General features: G+C 38.8%; 2 protein-coding genes across 2 annotated transcripts; both read left to right on the top strand.

The window, feature by feature from the left end:
- The first annotated feature begins 2,515 nt into the window (after positions 1–2,515).
- On the top strand, positions 2,516–3,493 carry LOC125830006 (uncharacterized). The gene is made up of 3 exons (XM_049509248.1): positions 2,516–2,652; positions 2,828–2,969; positions 3,209–3,493. Exons 1-3 carry the CDS (start codon positions 2,516–2,518, stop codon positions 3,491–3,493), a joined length of 564 nt encoding a protein of 187 aa, XP_049365205.1.
- Positions 3,494–4,051: 558 nt separating this feature from the next.
- On the top strand, positions 4,052–5,154 carry LOC125829910 (uncharacterized). Its single transcript, XM_049509160.1, has 2 exons — positions 4,052–4,514; positions 4,715–5,154. Exons 1-2 carry the CDS (start codon positions 4,052–4,054, stop codon positions 5,152–5,154), a joined length of 903 nt encoding a protein of 300 aa, XP_049365117.1.
- Positions 5,155–20,630: the final 15,476 nt, after the last annotated feature.

The raw sequence follows: 20,630 nt of genomic DNA, 5'->3' as shown, positions 1-20,630 counted from the left end.
TAAATGTTAAACCCTAAATCCTAATCCTTAAAACCTAACCCTAAACCCTAAACCCTAAACCCAAATCTCTATACCATAATTCCCAAATACTAAACCTTAAACCCTTAACCCTAAATCCTAAATCCTAAATCCTAAACCCTAAACACTAAATCCTAAACCCATAAACCCTAAACCAAGACCCTAAACCCTAAACTCTAAACCCTAAGCCCTAAACCACATCGCTTCCCCATTTCTCAATTTTTCTCTCTCTCTAATTTCTCTCTCTTTGCGAGACTCTCTCAAAAATCTACACAGCTATTACAGCTCCAACGGCTAGCTGACTTGCTAGAATGGCGCGTGAGCCACCGATGAGCACTTGCAAGCCGCCGGATGAAAGCCATTAGAGGAGCCCTAAGAAAATGAATAAAACCCACCAAGAATCATTCTCTAATTCATCCTATGGCTCTACGAATTTGCGAAATATTGAGGCGATACATATCGCTATTTTATAAAGGGAGTTGGACGGGATTCACCAAATTATTTCCCTAGATCGCGATTGGTTGATTCAGAGAAAACTGTTTAAAATGAATGATTCTACTAATCAAGAGCTACAAATGAGATGAATCCATCGTGCCATTTGAGAGAACTGATGAGGCGATTTCCAGGAATTTTACCGAAAAATCGTCAGACCTTAGTCTTCAAATTCGTCCATCTTCCCACCAATTTCATGGCGATTTGACAACTTGGGTTTGCTCACCTGGTGAAGGGGTACCTCTCAATGCAATCTCAAGTAAAATAGAGGGTCCAATCGTCAGCGACAAGAATTTCGATGAGCAAGCAGCCAGAAAATCGAAAAGTGACGGCGACGCTACTAGGGGCAATTATTCTATGGATAAGGAGGTCCACCTTACCAATATCTCCACCAATTTAGGTCAACAACACAACCAAGAGGAAATTCATGCAAGTCTGATTGCTTCTACAGCCAAGTAACAAATTGAGGTTGAAGAACTTAACTGCAGAAATGAAGCAGAACACCAGGGGACATAGTCACAGGATCATGCTGGCCCAAATGGTCAAAGACAGGACCATCTCTCAACGGTAAAACAAAAAATGAAGATTAAATCAAAGCATAGAGATGATCAACACGATAAGGCAGGGGATACAACCTTGGAGGTGATTGAAGTGGAGAGCTCATCCCACTTCTCATTTGGAGTGAAACCAGCGGATACATTAACAAGTAATGATGGACAACAAACACCAGGTAAAACCATTAATTATGCCAATGAAATTCACTATGATCAAATGCAGGAACATCAGGCAGGAGCTACCAATGCATAAAGCAAAAAATTGAGTGAGGATGATACTCAAGCAGGTAAGTATTCTCATGCTAACTCCGGTAGAGATGATGTTAATCTGAGTAGTAGTGAGACTCATTCGAATGATAATGAAAAGGGGAAAAAGACCATTAAGTTGAATGATCAGGAACTGCTCAGGGGGGACATTGAATCCAAACAATATGGGGATCAAAATCAGAATAGGGGGAGAACTAACAGCCAATCTCAACTACCTGCTCATGGAGAGAATTCTGAACCTAATAACTATCACAAGGACTTCCCTAAAATCTCCAGCAACTTTGATAGACACAATATCCCCAATCAGAAAGATCAACAAACCAATCAGCCAAATCAATCCAAAGGACCAAACAATCCAAATGACAACCAAAAAACCAAACAGGACCAGCATTCTGAACCTGCTCCCTATACAGTGGTACAAACTTTGGCTGCTAGACTTAGACAAATTCATGCTACACATGCTGCCACTATAGAATCGGTCCCTCCCAGACACACTACTAAACAGGGCCAGCCTGCTGTTATTTATGACATGGATGACTTCATGAATAAATTGACTGTGGACTATAAATACACCATTATAGGCAAATTCAGTACTACCATGCCGAAAATAGAACTCATAAGAAAAAGCTTCATCTTACAAACTCAGCTGAATGGGGGGGTCAATATTGCACACTATAATGCTAGACATATGTTTATTGATTTGGACAATGAATTGGACTATAACACTGTATGGACACAACAAAGAATGACTATCGAGGGTAAACTTATGAGAATACAAGCTTGGACTCCCAACTTTAGACCTGAAGAAGAAACACCTATTGTTCCAATATGGGTACTACTGCCAGGCCTACCGTGGCACTGCTTCAAGAAAGAATTCATCACACCTCTACTAGTCTATGGGCAAAGTTTTATACTTAGATACAACCTCTATTAAGAGAACTAGAGCTAGTATGGCCAAGGTAAAGGTCCAAGTGGACCTCACAAAGGATCGACCTAGACATGTGCAGATTGGTTTGGATGATAAAGATCTCACTATAGGGAGATGGCAACCAATTGAGTATGAAAATATTCCCCCTTATTGTACATACTGCAAACACCAAGGCCACATGATAGGTGATTGTAACTTCAAGATAAGGGATGAATACTTCAAACGAAAGAAAGAGCTAGGAACATAAATGAAAAATATGAATAAAGGTGAACAAGGACAACAGGGAGGGGAGCGCAAGCAAGCCAAGACAAGGGAACAAGAGGACCAACAACAACAAAGAACCAAGGCTGGGAGCAGTGAACAACAACGTGAACAACAAAAGGAGGAGGAATGGCAAGTGACAAGAAGAAGAAACAATAAATCATAGGAAGAAAAAACACAGAAGACAGTGTGGAGACCAACCTCACCACAAAACAAAGTGTCAAAGGAGGAACCACAAAGCACAGCTCAGCAAACAGGTACAGTTAAAACTGCAAATCATAATTCTTTTACTAACCTTAACATGTAGGAAAAACAAATGGAGGATAGTCGAGAGCACAACAGTAATGAAGGGAAAACATCACAAACAGCACAGAACAGGTCCAATGAAGACCAACACCAAAAATCACAGGACAAGCAAACATGAAACAACGGGAAAAACAAGAGCACATGTATTGACTCAATGGTCCCAAACCCCACAAATCCCCATACTAAATATCTTGATGATGCTGGTGAAGTTGAAGGAGGGATGGAAGGGGGATGTCAGGAGAAACAAACTAACATGCAGGAAGGGGTGTCCAAAGGGGGGAATTTGTCTCATGCTATGCATGAGGGGACTCATACTGACCACAATTCAGACTTTAGAACCCTTGCTACCACTAGATAACAACAAAGTCCTAATTAACAACAGGTACAACATCAAGATCAATCAGAGGAAGAAAGACAAAATACCAGCAAAAATAGCAAAAACAAAAACCAAGTGGAGGAGAAAATTGCTGGTAACCAAAACAAAGGGGCTATGGCAAAGGATATGGGAGCAAAAGCAATTACTAGCAACCAAGAAAAGACACCCAAAAGCAAGAACAAACCTAGCAAAACAAAAGAGAAGCTGCAAAAAAGAGACAGAATCAGTAGCATGATAACAATAAGCAGGGGGAACAACAAACTAGTGGAGAAACTTGCAAGAAATTCATAATGGTAGATGAACAACTTGGCATGGATATCACTCAACTGCAGGCCCAATATATGAACATTCCTATAAATGTGCCACCGAATAAAAGAAATGAAAAATGTCAAACTAATAAAGGTCCTGAAATTGATGAATATGCTGTGGACAATTCTGAAGATGATCTGGATGGGGACAATCACTCTCTCAAGGACCCTGATGAGGAGGATGAGACTAGTGAGCTATTAATTAGAGCTTGTAGTCCTTATCCTAATAAAGGCTTGGAAGAAGAGATTCAAAAAGTGGCAGAGATGCAGGGACTATCTCCCAGAGGACTACACCATGACAGGTTCCACTTCAAAAATCAAGACATCAACACTGTCACTGCTGGCAGACCAATACTAGACTCTTTTCTTCGAGATCATCTCAATAATTAGTACAATCATTTGGAAGGTTAGGGGGATCAATACCCAAGGTGTTCTAGAAAGAATCAAAATGCTCAAGAGGATGCACCAACTTTCTATCATTGCTATTTTAGAACCTTTCTCTGATACTAAACAAATCCAAAGTTTTAAAAACCAATTAGCCATGGAGCATGCTGTAAGTAATCGAAATGGCCAAATTTGGTTTTTTTGGAATAAGGACATTGATTCTGTAGTAATTGAGGAGGATGAACAACAAATCACTTCTGATATTAGTCATAATGAAATTCAGACTCACTTCACCACAACCTTTGTGTATGCCAAGTGTAAGGATCAACTCAGAAGACCTTTATGGGATAGAATGTTGTTCCATGCTGCTGAAAGCAGCAAACCGTGGTGCTTAGTAGGTGACTATAATGTCATTACTTCGATGGAGGAAAAGCTTGGAGGGATACCTTATAACATGAGGAAAAGTCTAGACTTCATTGCAGTGATTGAAACGTGTGGGCTCATTGATCTAGGCTTCAATGGACAAAGGTTTACTTGGTCCAATAAAAGGGGAACACATCACAGAATCTGGAAACGACTGGACAGGGCAATGGTTAATGACAAATGGCTGGAAACAATGCGTTAAACTACTATCACTCATTTACCATCTGTAGGATCAGACCACTGTCCCTTGCTGATGGAAATGAGTGTTAGAGAAGAACACCAAATCAGGTATTTTAAATTTCTCAATTGTTGGACTGATCAACCCAATTTATTTGATGTTGTTAAAGCCTGCTGGGACATAATTGTAGAAGGTAACATCATGTGGCAATTTCATCAGAAACTGAAAAGATTGTCCGCTCCTGGTCCAAAAGGGAATTTGGTGACGTCTTTGTTAAAGTTAAGGAGTATGAAGAGAAGGTCAGGAAGGCTGAAGAAAATCTTATTCAAGACCATACTGAAAAAAACAGGACAACACTTCATGAGCTTAATGCAAAATACATCAGATTTTTGAAAATGGAAGACTCCATTTTGAAACAAAAAACTCAATTACAATGGTTCAAAGAAGGAGATGCTAACACAAAGTATTTTCATTCACTGATAAGAGGAAAGAGAAGAAGATTGTTTATACACAAACTTATCAGTGAAGGAGGGGAGTGGATACAAGGAGATGACAACATTGCTGAAGCTGCCTGTGGACACTTCCAAACGATTTTCATAGGGGAGGACAAGGTTATCAATGAGAATGTTCTAAATTGCATCCCCAGGATGGTCAATTAGGAACAAAATAATAATCTGATTACTATGCCTACTTTGGAAGAGTTGAAAGAGGTGGTTTTCTCTATGAATCCTAATTCTGCAGCTGGTCCTGATGGGATGAATGGTTACTTCTTACAGAAATGTTGGCATATTATCAAGAAGGATTTATTTGGTGTTATTCAAGCATTCTTTTGTGGTCAAATGATTCCGAAATATTTCTCTCACTCTTGCATTGTTCTACTCCCTAAAGTGAGCAATCCTAACAAACTCACTGAGTTCAGGCCCATCAGTTTAAGTAACTTCACTAGCAAGATTATATCTAAATTGGTGAGCTCTAGACTTGGCCTTATCTTACCTAACTTGGTTTCACTGAACCAGTCTGGATTTGTCAAAGGGAGGAGTATATCAGAAAACATTATGCTTGCCCAAGAGATTATTCACCAGATTAAGAAGCCTAATATCGGGAGCAATGTTATCATTAAATTGGACATGGCTAAACCGTACGATAGATTTTCTTGGTCCTATATATGTTTGGTATTAAGAAGAATGGGGTTTGACGAGGTATTTATTGACAAGATTTAGAGGATCATGGCCAACAATTGGTATTCTATTATTGTCAATGGCAAAAGACATGCATTCCACGAGAGGTCTTAAACAAGGGGATCCTATTTCTCTTGCCCTATTTATTTTAGGTGCAGAGGTCCTTTCGAGATCCCTTAACAGGCTGCACAACAACCCTAACTATTATGGTTTTTTCATGGAGACCAGAGGGGCTCAAGTAAACCACTTAAGTTTTGCCGATGATATCATCCTCTTCATTTCTGGGAGATAGAACACTTTTAAGCTCATTATGCAAACTCTGAATTCCTATGAGGAGACCTCCGGACAGCTCATTAATACGGATAAAAGCCACTTTATGGTCTATTCAAATGCATTCAACAGCACAAGAGAAAGGATTAAAAGAATCACAGGCTTCAAACAAAAAGAGGGTCCTATCACTTACCTTGGTTGCCCCCTATTTGTTGGTAGACCTAGGATTGTTTATTTTTCTGATCTTATTAACAAAGTTTCATGCAGAATTACAGGTTGGCAAACTAAGCTATTGAGCTATGGTGGTAGAGCAATCTTGGTCAAGCATGTTATTCAATCCTTACCTATTCACCTTCTTTCAGCAGTAACTCCACCTACTACTGTCCTCAAGCAAGTTCAAAGTATAATGGCAGATTATTTCTGGGGATGGAGGAATGAGAGGAAAAAATATCATTGGGCATCATGGAAGAATCTTATGTTTCCTTATGACGAGGGAGGAGTTGTTATGAGGAATCTGAAAGATGTTTGCAAGTCTTTCAAATATAAACAGAGGTGTATTTTTAGATCAAAACAAACACTTTGGGGAGAATTTGTAAGGGCTAAATATTGTCAAAGATCAAATCCGATTAGTAAAAAATGGGATACGGATGATTCTCTGACCTGGAAACATCTGATGCATAACAAAAATAAAGTAGAAGAACACATTCATTGGAAACTCAATTCGGGCAGCTGTTCCTTTTGGTGGGATAATTGGCTTGGCATTGGACCTCTAGCGCAATTCTCTGCTGACAGTAACAGATTTAAAATGTCGGAATCACCACAGACCACAACTCTTTACAACAACTAATCATGCAATGGTGGTCAGCTAAACACAATAATGAGAAACATAGGCTGTTACTACAAGCTACGCCAATATTCATTTGTTGGAACATATGGAAGAATAGATGTGCTAGTAAATACGGAGGAAAACAATCCAATGCTAGAAGGGTCAAATATGCCGTATACAAGGACAATTACAAGCTCATGACCACAACCTTTCCTCACATCAAATGTCCTTCGAATTGGAGGGACCTGATCCAACTAGGGGGAAAATGTGTGCATGATATCAAAGTGACCCTTGTTAAGTGGACAAAACCTCAGACTCAATGGGTAAAAATCAACACAAATGGCAGTGCACTAAGTAATCCTGGCAGAACTGCAGCAGGAGGTATCATACGCGATCACAATGGAGAAATGTTACTCGCATTTGCCACACCATTGGGGGAAGGCACTAACAACCAGGCTGAATTAGAAACAGCAATTTTCGGGATGACCTGGTCCTTAGAATTAGGCCACAAGAATGTCCTTTTGGAGGTAGATTCACAGCTTCTGATGGACTGGATAATGCATAAAGTCAACCCTCATTGGAGCATCAACACACAACTAGAGAAATTGCAGGCAGTCATCAATCAAACACACGAGTTTAAATGCAAACACACTTTCAGAGAAGCAAACTGTGTAGCGGATTCCCTTTCAAAACACAGCCACAAGATCACTAGCCCCTAACTTTATTTCAATAATCATCAATTACCAAAAGAATCAAGAGTTTACTACCAACTAGACTTGCTAGAAATGGCAAATTTCAGGCGAAGGAAAATTAACAGGATTAAGGAACCACCTTGAATATACTTCAACCTTTTCAACCTAGCTATAGCTTAAAATTATAGCTCTTTTGAATAGGTTTTTTGTTGAATTTGTAAAGGGAGAGTCTCCCTTGTTTATGCTTCCTAGATTCTATGTATTGAGAGGACTCCTCTCCTTTAGGTATTTAGTAGCCTGGTTACTTTATTTGTATGATATGAGTTGACTATCCCTTGAGGAAGATCGAGTACAGAACCACCATAGGTTTGGAGGTTAGGTTTATGTCCCCCTCCTTGTACTTTTGCTTTTATTTATGATAAGGCCTGGGGGTGTTGCTCAGCCCCTACCCCTCCAAGGGTAGTTAAACTGGAAAAAAAAAAGCCCTTAACCCCATAACCATAAACACTAAAACTTAAACCATAAACCCTATATCCTAAACCCTAAACCCTACACCCTTAACTCTAAATCTGAAACCCAAAATTATAGACCCTAAACCCTAAACCCTTAACCCTATAGCCTAAACCTAAGCCCTAAACAATTAAACTTAAACCCTAAACCTAAAACGTAAACCCTAAACTGTAAATCCTAAACTCAAAACTCTAAACCCTGAACCCTAAACCCTAACCATAAACCTTAAATCCTAAACCCTAAAACCTAAACCATAACCCAAAACCCAAAACCATAAACCGTAAACCCTAAACCCTAACCCTAACCCTATACCCTAAACTCTAAACTCTAAACTCTAAACCCTAAACCATAAATCCTAAACTCAAAACCCTAAACACTAACCATAAACCATAAACTATAAACACTAAACCCTAAAACCCTAAACCCTAAACCCTAAACCCTAATCCCTAAACCTAAACCCTAAACCCCAAATTTCCTAAATAGTAAACCCTAAGCCTATCCCTAAACCCTAAAACCCTAAACCCTAAATGTAAACCCTAAGCACTAAATCCTAACCCTAAACCATTAATCCTAAAGCCTAAACCCTAAAACCTAAACCCTATACCCCAAACACTAAACCATAAACCCAAAACCCTAAACCCAAAACCTATCCCTAAACCCTAAATCCTAAACCCTAAATCCTAAACCCTAAACCCAAATCCTGAACCTAAACCCTAACCCTAAATCATTAATCCTAAAGCCTAAAGCCTAAACCCTAATTTCGTAAACACTAAGCTCTAAGCCAATCCCTCAGCCCTACACATTAAACCTTAATCATAAACAGTAACCTCTCAACTCTAACCCTAAACCTTAAACACTAAATTGTAAACCCTAAACCCTAAACCTTAAACCTTACACCCTAAACCCTAAATCCTCAACTCTAAAACCTAAACCCTAAATCCTAAATGCTAAACCCTAAACCCTGATTCCTAAACTCTAATCCCTAAATCCTAACCCAAAACACAAAACCCTAAACCTTAAACCCTAAAATCTAATCCCTAAACCTTAAACCATTAATCCTAAACCCTAAACGCTAAACTCAAAATCCTAAACCCTAAAACCGAAATCCTAACCTTCAACCCTATATCCTAAACCCTTAACACTTAACCATAAACCCTAAACCCTAACCCTAAACCCTAACCCAAAACCCTAACCCTAAACCCTAAACCCTAACCCTAAACCCTAAATCCTAAGTGCTAAACCCTAAACCCTAATTCAAATACTCGAATCCCTAAACCCTAAGCCTAAACCCTAAACCATAATTCCTAAACTCAAATCCTTAAACGCAAACCCCAAACCCGAAACCCTAAACCCCAAAATCTAATCCTAAACCATAAACCATAAACCCTAAACCCTAAAACCTAAACTCTAAAGCCTAAACACTAAACCCTAAACCCTAAGTCCTAAGCCCTAAACTCCAAATCCTAAACCATAAACCCTAAACCCTAAACCCTAAATCCTAAATTTTAAACCCTAAACCTATACCGCAAACACAAAACCCTAAATACTAAACTAAAAACCCTATACCCTAAATCCTAAACTCAAATCCCTAAACTATAAACCCTAAATTGTAAACTATAAACCCTAAACCCTCAACCCTAAACCCTAAACCCTAAATCATAAATCCTAAACCATAAACACTAAACCATAAACCCAAAATCCTAAACCCTAAAACATAACCTTAAACCCTAAATCCTAAATCCTAAACCGTAAACCCTAAACCCTAAACCTTAAATCATAAACCCTAAACCCTAATAACTAATCCCTAAATACTAAACCATAGCCCTAAACCATTACTCCTAAACCCTAAACCTTAAACCCTGCACCATAAACCCTAACCCTAAATATTAAATCCTAAACCCTATATTTTAAACTCTAAACCCTAAACCCTAAACCCTAAACCCTAAACACTAAACCATAAACCTTAAATCGTAACCCTAAATCTAAAACCCAAATCCTAAACCGTAACGCTAAATCCTAAACACTAAATCCTAAACCCGAAACACTAAACCCTAAATCGTAAATCCTAAAACCTAAATCCTAAACTCTAATACCAAAACCCAAAACACAAAACCCTAAGCCTTAAACAATAACCCTAAACCTTAAATTGTATATCCTAAACCCTAAATCCAAAAATGCTAAACGATACACCCGAAACTCTAAACCATAAACCCAACGCCCTAGACCATAAACCCTAGCACATAAACCCTAAACCCGAAACCCTAAAATCTAAACCCTAAACCCTAAACCCTAAACATGAAACCCTAATACCTATACCCAAAACCCAAAACCCTAAACCCTAAATCCTAAACCCTAAATCCTAAACCCTAAATCCTAAAATATAAATCCTAAAGGTTTGACTCTAAACCCTAAACCCTAAACTCTAAACCCTAAACCCTAAACCCTAAACCCTAAATCCTAAACCCTATATCCTAAACTCTAAACCCTAAACCATAACCCTAAACCCTTAACTGTAAACCCTAAACCCTATACCATAAACTATAAACTCTAAACCTTAAACCCAAACCCAAACCCTAACCCCTAACCCTTAAGCCCTAAACCCTAAACCCTAAGTCCTAAATCCAAAACTATAAACCCTAAACCCTTAACCCTAAAGCCTAACCCTAAACCCTAAACAAGAAATGCTAAACCTATACCCTAAACCCTAAACCCTAAACCTTAAACCCTAAACCCTAAACCCTAAACCCTAGCCCCGAAACCCTAACATTTAAACACTTAACTCGTAAACCTAAAACCTTAATCGTAAACCCTAAACCTTACACCCTTAACCAAAAATCCTAAACCCTATACCCTAAACAATAAACCTTAAACCCTAAACCCCAAACCCCAGACCCCAAACCTAAACCCTATTGAGAAATGTTCCCAAGACATCAGAATCATGGAGATCAGGTGGCAAAGTCCTCTCAGCCCCATTTTGAAACTCAACACTGATGGTAGTGCACTACATATGCAGGGGAAGATAGGAGGAGGGGGTATTTTGAGAGATTTCAAGGGAAACATGATTTATGCCTTCACAGTTTCTCTTGGTATTGGTACCAATAACCAGGCTGAAACTCAAGCAGCAACTCATGGACTAGATTGGTGTGTTAAACATGGTTACATGAAAGTCATCTTGGAAGTGGATTCTGAACTACTTACTAAATGGCTTAATCACAATTTCAAACCCCCCTGGAAATTGTAGCAGTACATCATTCAGCTTAAGCAGATCGTCACTCAGCTGGAATTTTTCAAATGCCAGCATACTTACAGAGAGGACAATTCCACAACAGATTTTATATCCAAGGAAAGTCACAGATCAGACATTACTCAGCATTTTTATACTCACAACCAGCTACCTGCAGCAGCTAAAGGAAGTTTCCTTCTTGAAAAGATGGGAATGACCAACTTCAGGAGGAAAAAGTTGAAGAGAATTAAGAAACCACCTTGAAGTTTTTCATTCCCCTTCTTTAGGTTTTGTCTAGTTTTTATTAGGTTTGTAGATCTATTTGTAAGGGGAGAGTCTCCCTCATTTATGTTTCTTAGAATTTATGTACACAGAGGAGTCCTCTCTATAGGTGCTTAGTTCTAGGTTTCCTCTTAGAATTATGGGGATGAGTAGACTTTCCTTAGTAGGAAAATAGACTCATGCACCACCTTAGGATCGGAGGTAAGGTTTTATGTCCCCCTCTTTGTAATTACTTTTCTGTTATCTATGATAAGGCCTAGGGGTGTTGCTAAACCCCTGACCCCCCCAAGGGTCGTTAATTAAAAAAAAAAAAAAACCTAAACCCTAAACCCTAAACCCTAAATTCTAAACCAAAACCCTAAACACCAAACTGTAAACCCTTGACCCTAAACCTTAAACCCAAACTTTAAACCCCAAACCCTAGCTTTAAACCTTAAACCGTAATCCCTATACCCTAAACCCAAAACCCAAAACCCAAAACTCTAAACCCTAAAACATAAACCTAACCCCTAAACCCTATACCATAAACCCAAAATACTAAATCTTAAACCCTTAACCCTAAACCATAAATTCTAAGCACTAAACACTAAACCTTAAACCCATAAACACTAAACCCTAGACCCAAGACCCTAAACCATAAACTCTAAACCCTAATCCCCATACCATAAATCCAAAAAACTAAACCTTAAACCCTTAACCCCAAACCATAAATCCTAAACACTAAATACTAAACCTTAAACCCATAAACACTAAACCCTAGACCCAAGACCCTAAACCCTAAACTCTAGACCCTAAGCCCTAAACCCCATAACCATAAATCCTAAACCTTAAACAATTAACCCTACATCCTAAACCCTAAACCCTACACCCTTAACTCTAAACACTAATCCCAAAACCCTAGACCCTATACCCAAAACTATAAACACTAAAAACACTAAACTATAAACCCTAAACTCTAAACTATAAACCTTAAATCGTAACACTATATCTTAAACCCTAAATCCTAAATCCTAAACCGTAACCCTAAATCCTAAACCTTAAATCATAAATCCTAAACCCTAAATCCTAAACCCTAAATGCTACATCCTAAACTCTAAACCATAAACCCAAAGCACTACACCCTAAACTTTACTAGCAAGATCATTTCTAAACTGATGAGTTCCAGACTTGGTTATATTCTACCTGAGTTAGTATCCCTCAACCAATCTGGTTTTGTCAAAAGGAGGAGTATATTAGAGAACATTATGCTGGCACAGGAGATTATTCATCAGATTAAGAAACCTAATATTGGGAGCAATGTGGTTATTAAACTGGACATGGCTAAGGCGTATGATAGGTTCTCTTGGTCTTATATATGCTTGGTATTGAGAAAAATGGGGTTTGATGAGGTCTTTATTGACATGGTTTGGAGGATCATGGATAACAATTGGTACTCTATTATTATTAATGGTAAAAGACATGGCTTCTTCCAATCCACAAGGGGTCTCAAACAAGGTGATCCATTATCTTCGGCCCTATTTATTTTAGGTGCGGAGGTCCTTTCTAGATCCTTGAACAGACTTCTCAATAACCCAGAGTACCATGGATTCTTTATGGAACCTAGAGGCCCTCAAGTGAATCATTTAAGCTTTGCAGATGATATTATCCTTTTCTCTTTCAAAAGACAAAAAACCTTGAGGCTGATTATGAAAACCTTGAAAATTTATGAAGAAACTTCAGGCCAGCTTGTCAACATTGATAAAAGCCACTTCATGGTCCATCCTAATGCATTCAACAGCACCAAGGAAAGGATCAAAAGACTCACTACCTTCAAGCAGAAAGAGGGTCCACTTACTTATCTTGGTTGCCCTTTATTTGTTGGTAGACCAAGAATAATTTATTTTTCTGACCTTATTAACAAAGTATTGTGCAGGATCACAGGTTGGCAAACAAAATTGTTAAGTTATGGTGGTAGAGCAGTTCTAGTAAAGCATGTCTTGCAGTCTTTACCCATCCATCTCTTATCAGCTGTGACACCTCCTGTAACTGTCCTAAAGCAGGTTCAAAGCATCATGGAAAATTTTTTCTGGGGATGGAGGGATGAGAGGAAAAAATACCACTGGGCCTCCTGGAAGAAGCTTAGTTTTCCATATGATGAAGGAGGAGTTGGCATGAGGAACCTCAAGGATGTGTGCATGGCCTTCCAATATAAACAATGGTGGGTCTTCAGATCCAAACATACTCTTTGGGGGGATTTTTTAAAAGCAAAATACTGTCAACGATCCAACCCCATCAGCAGGAAATGGGACACAGGGGATTCATTGACCTGGAAACATTTGATGCACAACAAACAAAAAGTGGAGGAGCATATTAAATGGAAACTCAATTCAGGCAATTGCTCCTTTTGGTGGGACAATTGGTTAGGTGATGGACATCTTGCTCAATTCTCCTCGGAAAGTAATAGATTCAACAATACAACAATGGCAGATTTTTGGGTCGAGGGGCAATGGAGCCTGAGCATGCTTATTCAACAAGCTCCTCACAGCCAGCTAGCCAACATCCTTTCCACAGAAGTGTACATCCAGATGGACCTTCCAGACCAAGCTATCTGGCAGCTAAACAAGGATGGCAAATTCACGTGCTTATCAGCTTGGAATGATATAAAGGAGAAGAAAGCCAAGTCTTATTTTAACAACTTCACATGGCACAAGAATATCCCTTTTAAAGTTTCCTTTTTATTATGGAGAACCCTACGTGGTAAAATCCCTACTAATGAAAAGCTAACCAGTTTTGGCAATGAGCCAGCAAATTGTTTTTGTTGTTGTAACAGGTCAGGCCAGGACACCATAGAGCACATTTTCAACAGTGGACCTTTTGCGATATACGTGTGGAGAAGTTTTGCTGCAGCTGCTGGAATCAACAATGATCACAGTTCACTGCCTCAGTTAATTACGCAGTGGTGGTCTACCAAATGCAACAATGAAGCACACAGGCTCCTTTTACAAGCTACACCTATATTCATTTGTTGGAATCTATGGAAAAATAGATGTGCTAGTAAATACGGAGGGAAGCAGTCCAACATGAGCAGAGTCAAATATGCCATTTACAAGGATAACTACAAACTCATGACTACAACATTTCCTTAAATTAATTGGCCCTCAAATTGGAAGGAACTCATCTCCAAAAGGGAAAAATGCATCCATGATACCAAAGTGACTAAGGTTATGTGGCTCAAACCACCAGACCAATGGGTTAAAATTAACTCGGATCGGAGTGCTTTGAACAATCCAGGCAGGTTGGGAGCAGGAGGCATAATCAGGGACCAAGAAGGATCAATGTTATTGGCCTTTGCCACTCCACTAGGAGAGGGAACCAACAACAAGGCAAAAATAGAAGCGGCTATTTTTGGGATGACCTGGTCCCTTGAACTAGGTTACTGTAAAATTATTTTGGAGGTGGATTCCCAGCTGGTGGTCGACTAGATAATGCAAAAAGCATCACCGCACTGGAGCATCAACACACAGATGCTGAAATTACAGGCACTCATCCAACAGACTCAAAAGTTCAAATGTAACCACACTTTCAGAGAAGCTAATTTTGTGGCGGATTCACTTTCAAAACACAGTCACAAGATCACTAGTCCACAACTCTACTTCAATAGTCAACAATTACCAAAAGAGGCAAGAGCATATTATCAACTAGACTTGCTTGAGATGGCAAGTTTCAGAAGAAGAAAGATTAAGAAGATCAAAGAACCCCCCTGAAGTGTTGCAACCACCTCAATGTAGCTGTAGTTAAACATACAGCTTCTTTCATAGGCATAGTTTTTTAACTTTATTATTGTAAAGGGAGAGTCTCCCATATTTATGTTTACCTAGAATCTTTGTATTGAGAGGAGTCCTCTCCTTAGGTGCATAGTTCTAGGTTTCTCCTTTATAGTATGGCAATGAGTCGACTAACCTTAGTAGGTAGGTCGACCTATGACCCACCATAGGATCGGAGGTTAGGTTTATGTCCCCCTCCTTGTATATTTTTTTGAGCTCTTTTGAGCTTTTATTTATGTTAAGGCCTGGGGTGTTGCTAAGCCCCTGACCACCCCAATGGTCGTTCAAATAAAATAAAATAAAAAGAAAACAACCCAAAACCCCAACATCTAAACCCTAAACAATAAATCCTAAACCCTAAACCCTAAAACCTAAACCTTAAACCCAAAACCCTAAACCCTAAATCCTAAACACTAAATCCTAAAACATAAATCCTAAAGGTTTAACACTAAACCCTACCCTAAACTCTAAACTCTAAACCCTAAACCCTAAACCCTAAACCCTAAATCCTAAATCCTAAACTCTAAACCCTAAACCCTAACCCTAAACCCTTAACCCTAAACCCTAAACCCTATACCATAAACTATAAACACTAAACCCTAAACCCTAAACCCTAAACTCTAACCCCTAACCCTTAAACCCTAAACACTAAACCCTGAACCCTAAACCCTAAACCCTAAACCCTAAACCCTAAGTCCCAAATCTGAAACTATAAACCCTAAACCCTAAACCCTAAAGCCTAACCCTCAACCTATACCCTAAAACCTAAACCCTAAACCCTAAACCCTAAACCCTAGCCCCAAAACCCTAACCTCTAAACCCTTAACTCGTAAACCTAAAACCTTAACTGTAAACCCTAAACGTTAAAACCTTAACCAAAAACCCCAAACCCTATACCCTAAACAATAAACCCAAGACCATAAACCCTAAACCCTAAACCCCAAACCCCAAACCCCAAACCCCAAACCTAAACCCTAAACCCTAAATCCTAAACAAAAACCCTAAACACTAAAATGTAAACCCTAGACCCTAAACCTTAAATCCAAACTTTAAACCCCAAACCCTAGCTCTAAACCTTAAACGCTAAACCCTATACCCTATACCCTAAACCGTAAACCCAAAACTCTAAATCCTAAAACCTAAACTTAACCCCTAAACCTTAAACTCTCACCCTAAAACATTTATCCTAAACCCTAAACCCTATACCCTAATCCCTATACCATAAAGCCAAAATACTAAACCTTAAACCCTTAACCCTACACCATAAATTCTATGCACTACACACTAAACCCTAAACCCATAAACACTAAACCCTAGACCCAAGACCGTAAACCTTAACTCTAAACCCTAATCCCCATAGCATAAACCCAAAAAACTAAACCTTAAACCCTTAACCCCAAACCATAAAACCTAAACACTAAACAAAACCTTCAACCCATGAACACTAAACCTTAAACCCAAGACCCTAAACCCTAAACTCTAGACCCTAAGCTCTAAACCTCATAACCATAAACCCTAAACCTTAAACAATTAACCCTACATCCTAAACCCTAAACCCTACAACCTTAACTCTAAACCCTAATCCCAAAACCCTAAAACCTATACCCTAACTTGTAAACATTAAACCTAAAACTCGAAACACTAAACTCTAAACCCTAAACACTAAACCATACACCTTAAATAGTAACCCTAAATCCTAAATCCTAAACTGTAACCCTAAATCCTAAACCCTAAACCCTAAACCCTAAATCCTATATCCTAAACACTAAACCCTAAACTCTAATACCAAAACCCAAAAAACACTAGACCCTAAACCTTAAACAATAATCCTAAAACCTAAACCCTAACACTAAACCCTTAATCCTAAACCCTTAACCGTAAACCATAAACCCAAAACCCAAACCCTAAACCCTAAACCCTAAACCCAAAATACTAAATTCTAATAACTAAACCCTAAACCATAAACCCTTAACCCTAAATTCTAAACCATAAATCCTGAACCTTAAACCCTAAATCCTAAACCTTAAACTCTAAACCCTAAAGCCTAAAGCCTAAATCCTAAACGTTAAATCCTAACGCTAAATTTTAAAGCCCAAACTATAATACCAACATACTAAACCTTAAACTCTTAACCCTAAACCCTAAGTCCTAAATCCTAAACCCTAAACACTATACCCTAAACCCATAAACCCTAAACCCTAGACGCTAAACCCTAAAATCTTATCCCTAAATATTAATCTGTAGCCCTAAACCACTAATCCTAAACCCTAAACCCTAATAACTAAACTTAAAATGCTAAACCCTAACCCTAAACCCTAAATCCTAAACCCTTAAACCTAAACAATAAACCAAAAACCCAATCCCTAAACCCTAGACCCTAACCCCTAAATCCTAAACCCTAAATCCTAAAGCCTAAACCTAAACCCTAAATCCTAAATACTAAGCCCCAAACCCTAATTCCAAAACTCTAATCCCAAAACTCTAAACCCTAAATGCTAAACCCTAAACCATAATTCCTAAAGTCTAATCCCTAAAACCTAACCATAAAACCGAAACTCTAAACTTTAAACCCCAAAATCTAATCGCTAAACCCTAAACCATCAATGCTAAACCCTAAACCTATACCCTGAACCCTAAACCCTAAACTCAAAATCCTAAACACTAAAACCTAAACCTTAACCCTAAACCCTAAATTCTAAACCCTTAACACTAAACCATAAACTAAAAACCCAAAACTTAAACCCTAAATCCTAAACCCTAAACCCTAAACCCTAAACCTAAAATCTAAAACTATAAACCCTAAACCCTAAACCCTTAATCCTAAAGCCTAACCCTAAACCCTAAATCCTAAACCCTAAACCCTAAACCCTAAATCCTAAACACTAAACCCTAAACCCTAAACCCTAAACCCTAAATCCTAACCTCTAAACCCTTAACCTGTAAACCTTAAACCTTAACCCTAAACCCTTAAACAAAAACCCTAAACCCTAAACCCTAAAATATAAAACCTAAACCCTAAACCCTAAATCCTAAATCCTACACTCTAAATCCTAAACCCCAGACCCCAAAAACCTAACCGCTAAACCCTAAATCCTAAACCAATTACCAAAACACCAAACTATAAACCCTAGCACTAATCCTTAAATCGAAACTTTAAACCCTAAGCCCTAGCCCTAAACCTTAAACCCTAAACCCTAAACCCTAAACCTTAAACACTTACCCTAAACCATTCATCTTATACCCTAAACCATAATCCCTATAGCATAAACCCAAAATACTAAACCTTAAACCCTTAACACTAAACCATTAATCCTAAACCCTTAAACACTAAACCCTAGACCTTAGACAGTAAACCCTAAACTCTAAACCCTAAGCCCTCAACCCCATAACCATAATCTCTAAACCTTAAACCATTAACCCTACATCCTAAATCCTAAACGCTACACGCTTAACTCTAAATCCTAAACCAAAAACCCTAGACCCGAACCCTAACATGTAAACCCTAAACCCTAAACCTGAAACACTAAACTTTAAACCCTAAACCATAGAACATAAACCCTATACCCTAAATCCTAAACCTTAAACTTTAAACCCTAAATCCTTAACCCTAAAACCTAACCCTCAATCCTAAACCATAAACCCTAAACCCTAAACCCAAATCTCTATACCATAAATCCAAAATACTAAAACTTAAACCCTTAACCCTAAACCCTAAATCTAAAATCATAAACCCTAAACACTAAACCCTAAACCCATAAACCCTAAACCAAGACCCTAAACCCTAAACTCTAAACCCTAAGCCCTAAACCCCATCGCTTCCCCATTTCTAAATTTTTTCTCTCTCTAATTTCTCTCTCTTCGTGAGACTCTCTCAAAAATCTACACAGCTATTACAGCTCCAATGGCTAGATCACTTGCTGAAATGGCGCGTGTGCCACCGATGAGCACTTGGAAGCCATCAGAGGTGCCCTGAGAAGATGAACGAAACCCACCAAGAAGCGTCCTCTAATTCATCCTACAGCTCCATGAATTCGTAAAATATTGAGGCGATACATATCGCGATTTTAGAAACGGAGCTGGACGGGATTCAACAAATTATTTTGCCAGATCACGAGAGGTTGATTTAGAGAAAACTGTTTAAAGGGAATGATTCTACTAATCAAGAGCTACATTATACTAAAAAATCGGATGAATCCATCGTGCCATTTGAGAGAACTGATGAGGCGATTTCTGGGAATTTTACCGAAAAATTGCCGGACCTTAGTCTTCAAATTCGTCTATCTTCCCACCAATTTCATGGCGATTTGACCATTGGGGTTTGCGCACCTGGTGAAGGGGTACCTCTCAATGCAATCTGAATTAAAATGAACGGTCCAATCGTCGGCGACATGAATTTCGATGAGCAAGCAGCCGGAAAATAGAAAAGTGACGGCGATGCTACTAGGGGGAATTACTCTATGGATGAGGTGGTCCACCTTACTAATATCTCCACCAATTTAGGTGAACAACACAACCAAGAGGAAATTCAAGCAAGTTTGATTGCTTCTACAGCCAAGCAACAAATTGATGTTGAAGAACTTAACTGCAGAAATGAAGCAGAACACCAGGGGCATGGAGATACACGAATGAGTCCTGAGCAAAATGATCAACACGAAAAGGCAGGGGATACAACCTTGGAGTTGATTGAAGTGGAGAGCTCATCCCACTGCTCATTTGGAGTAAACCAACGGATACATTAACAAGTAATGAGGGACAACAAAGACCAGCTAAAACCATTAATTATGTTAATGAAATTCACTATGATCAGATGCAGGAACATCAGGCAGGAGCTACCAATGCACAAAGCAAAAAATCAAGTGAGGATGATACTCAAGCAGGTAAGTATTCTCATGCTAACTCTAGTAGAGATGTTGTTAATCTGAGTAGTTGGGAGACTCATTCGAATGATAATGAAAAGGGGCAAAACACCATTAAGTTGAATGATCAGGAACTGCTCAGGGGGGACATTGAATCCCAACAATATGGGGATCAAAATCAGAATAAGAGGAGAACTAACAACTAATCTCAACTACCTGCTGATGGAGCGAATTCTGAACCTAATAACTATCACAAGGACTTCCCTAAAATCTCCAGCAACTTTGATAAACACAATATCCCCAATCAGAAAGATCAACAAACCAATAAGCCAAATCAATCCCAAACAATCCAAATGACAACCAAAAAACAAAACAGGACAAGCATTCTGAACCTGCTACCTATACAGTGGTACAAACTTTGGCGGCTAAACTTAGAAAAATTCATGCTACACATGTTACCACTATAGAACCGGTCCCTCCCAGACACACTACTAA

Source organism: Solanum verrucosum, unplaced genomic scaffold (genome assembly GCF_900185275.1).
Source record: "Solanum verrucosum unplaced genomic scaffold, falcon-dt-bn FXZP01001100.1, whole genome shotgun sequence".
In the NCBI taxonomy this organism is placed as follows: domain Eukaryota; kingdom Viridiplantae; phylum Streptophyta; class Magnoliopsida; order Solanales; family Solanaceae; genus Solanum; species Solanum verrucosum.
The sequence above is the reverse complement of the archived record's forward strand: the minus strand, read 5'-3'. Positions and strand labels throughout refer to the sequence as shown.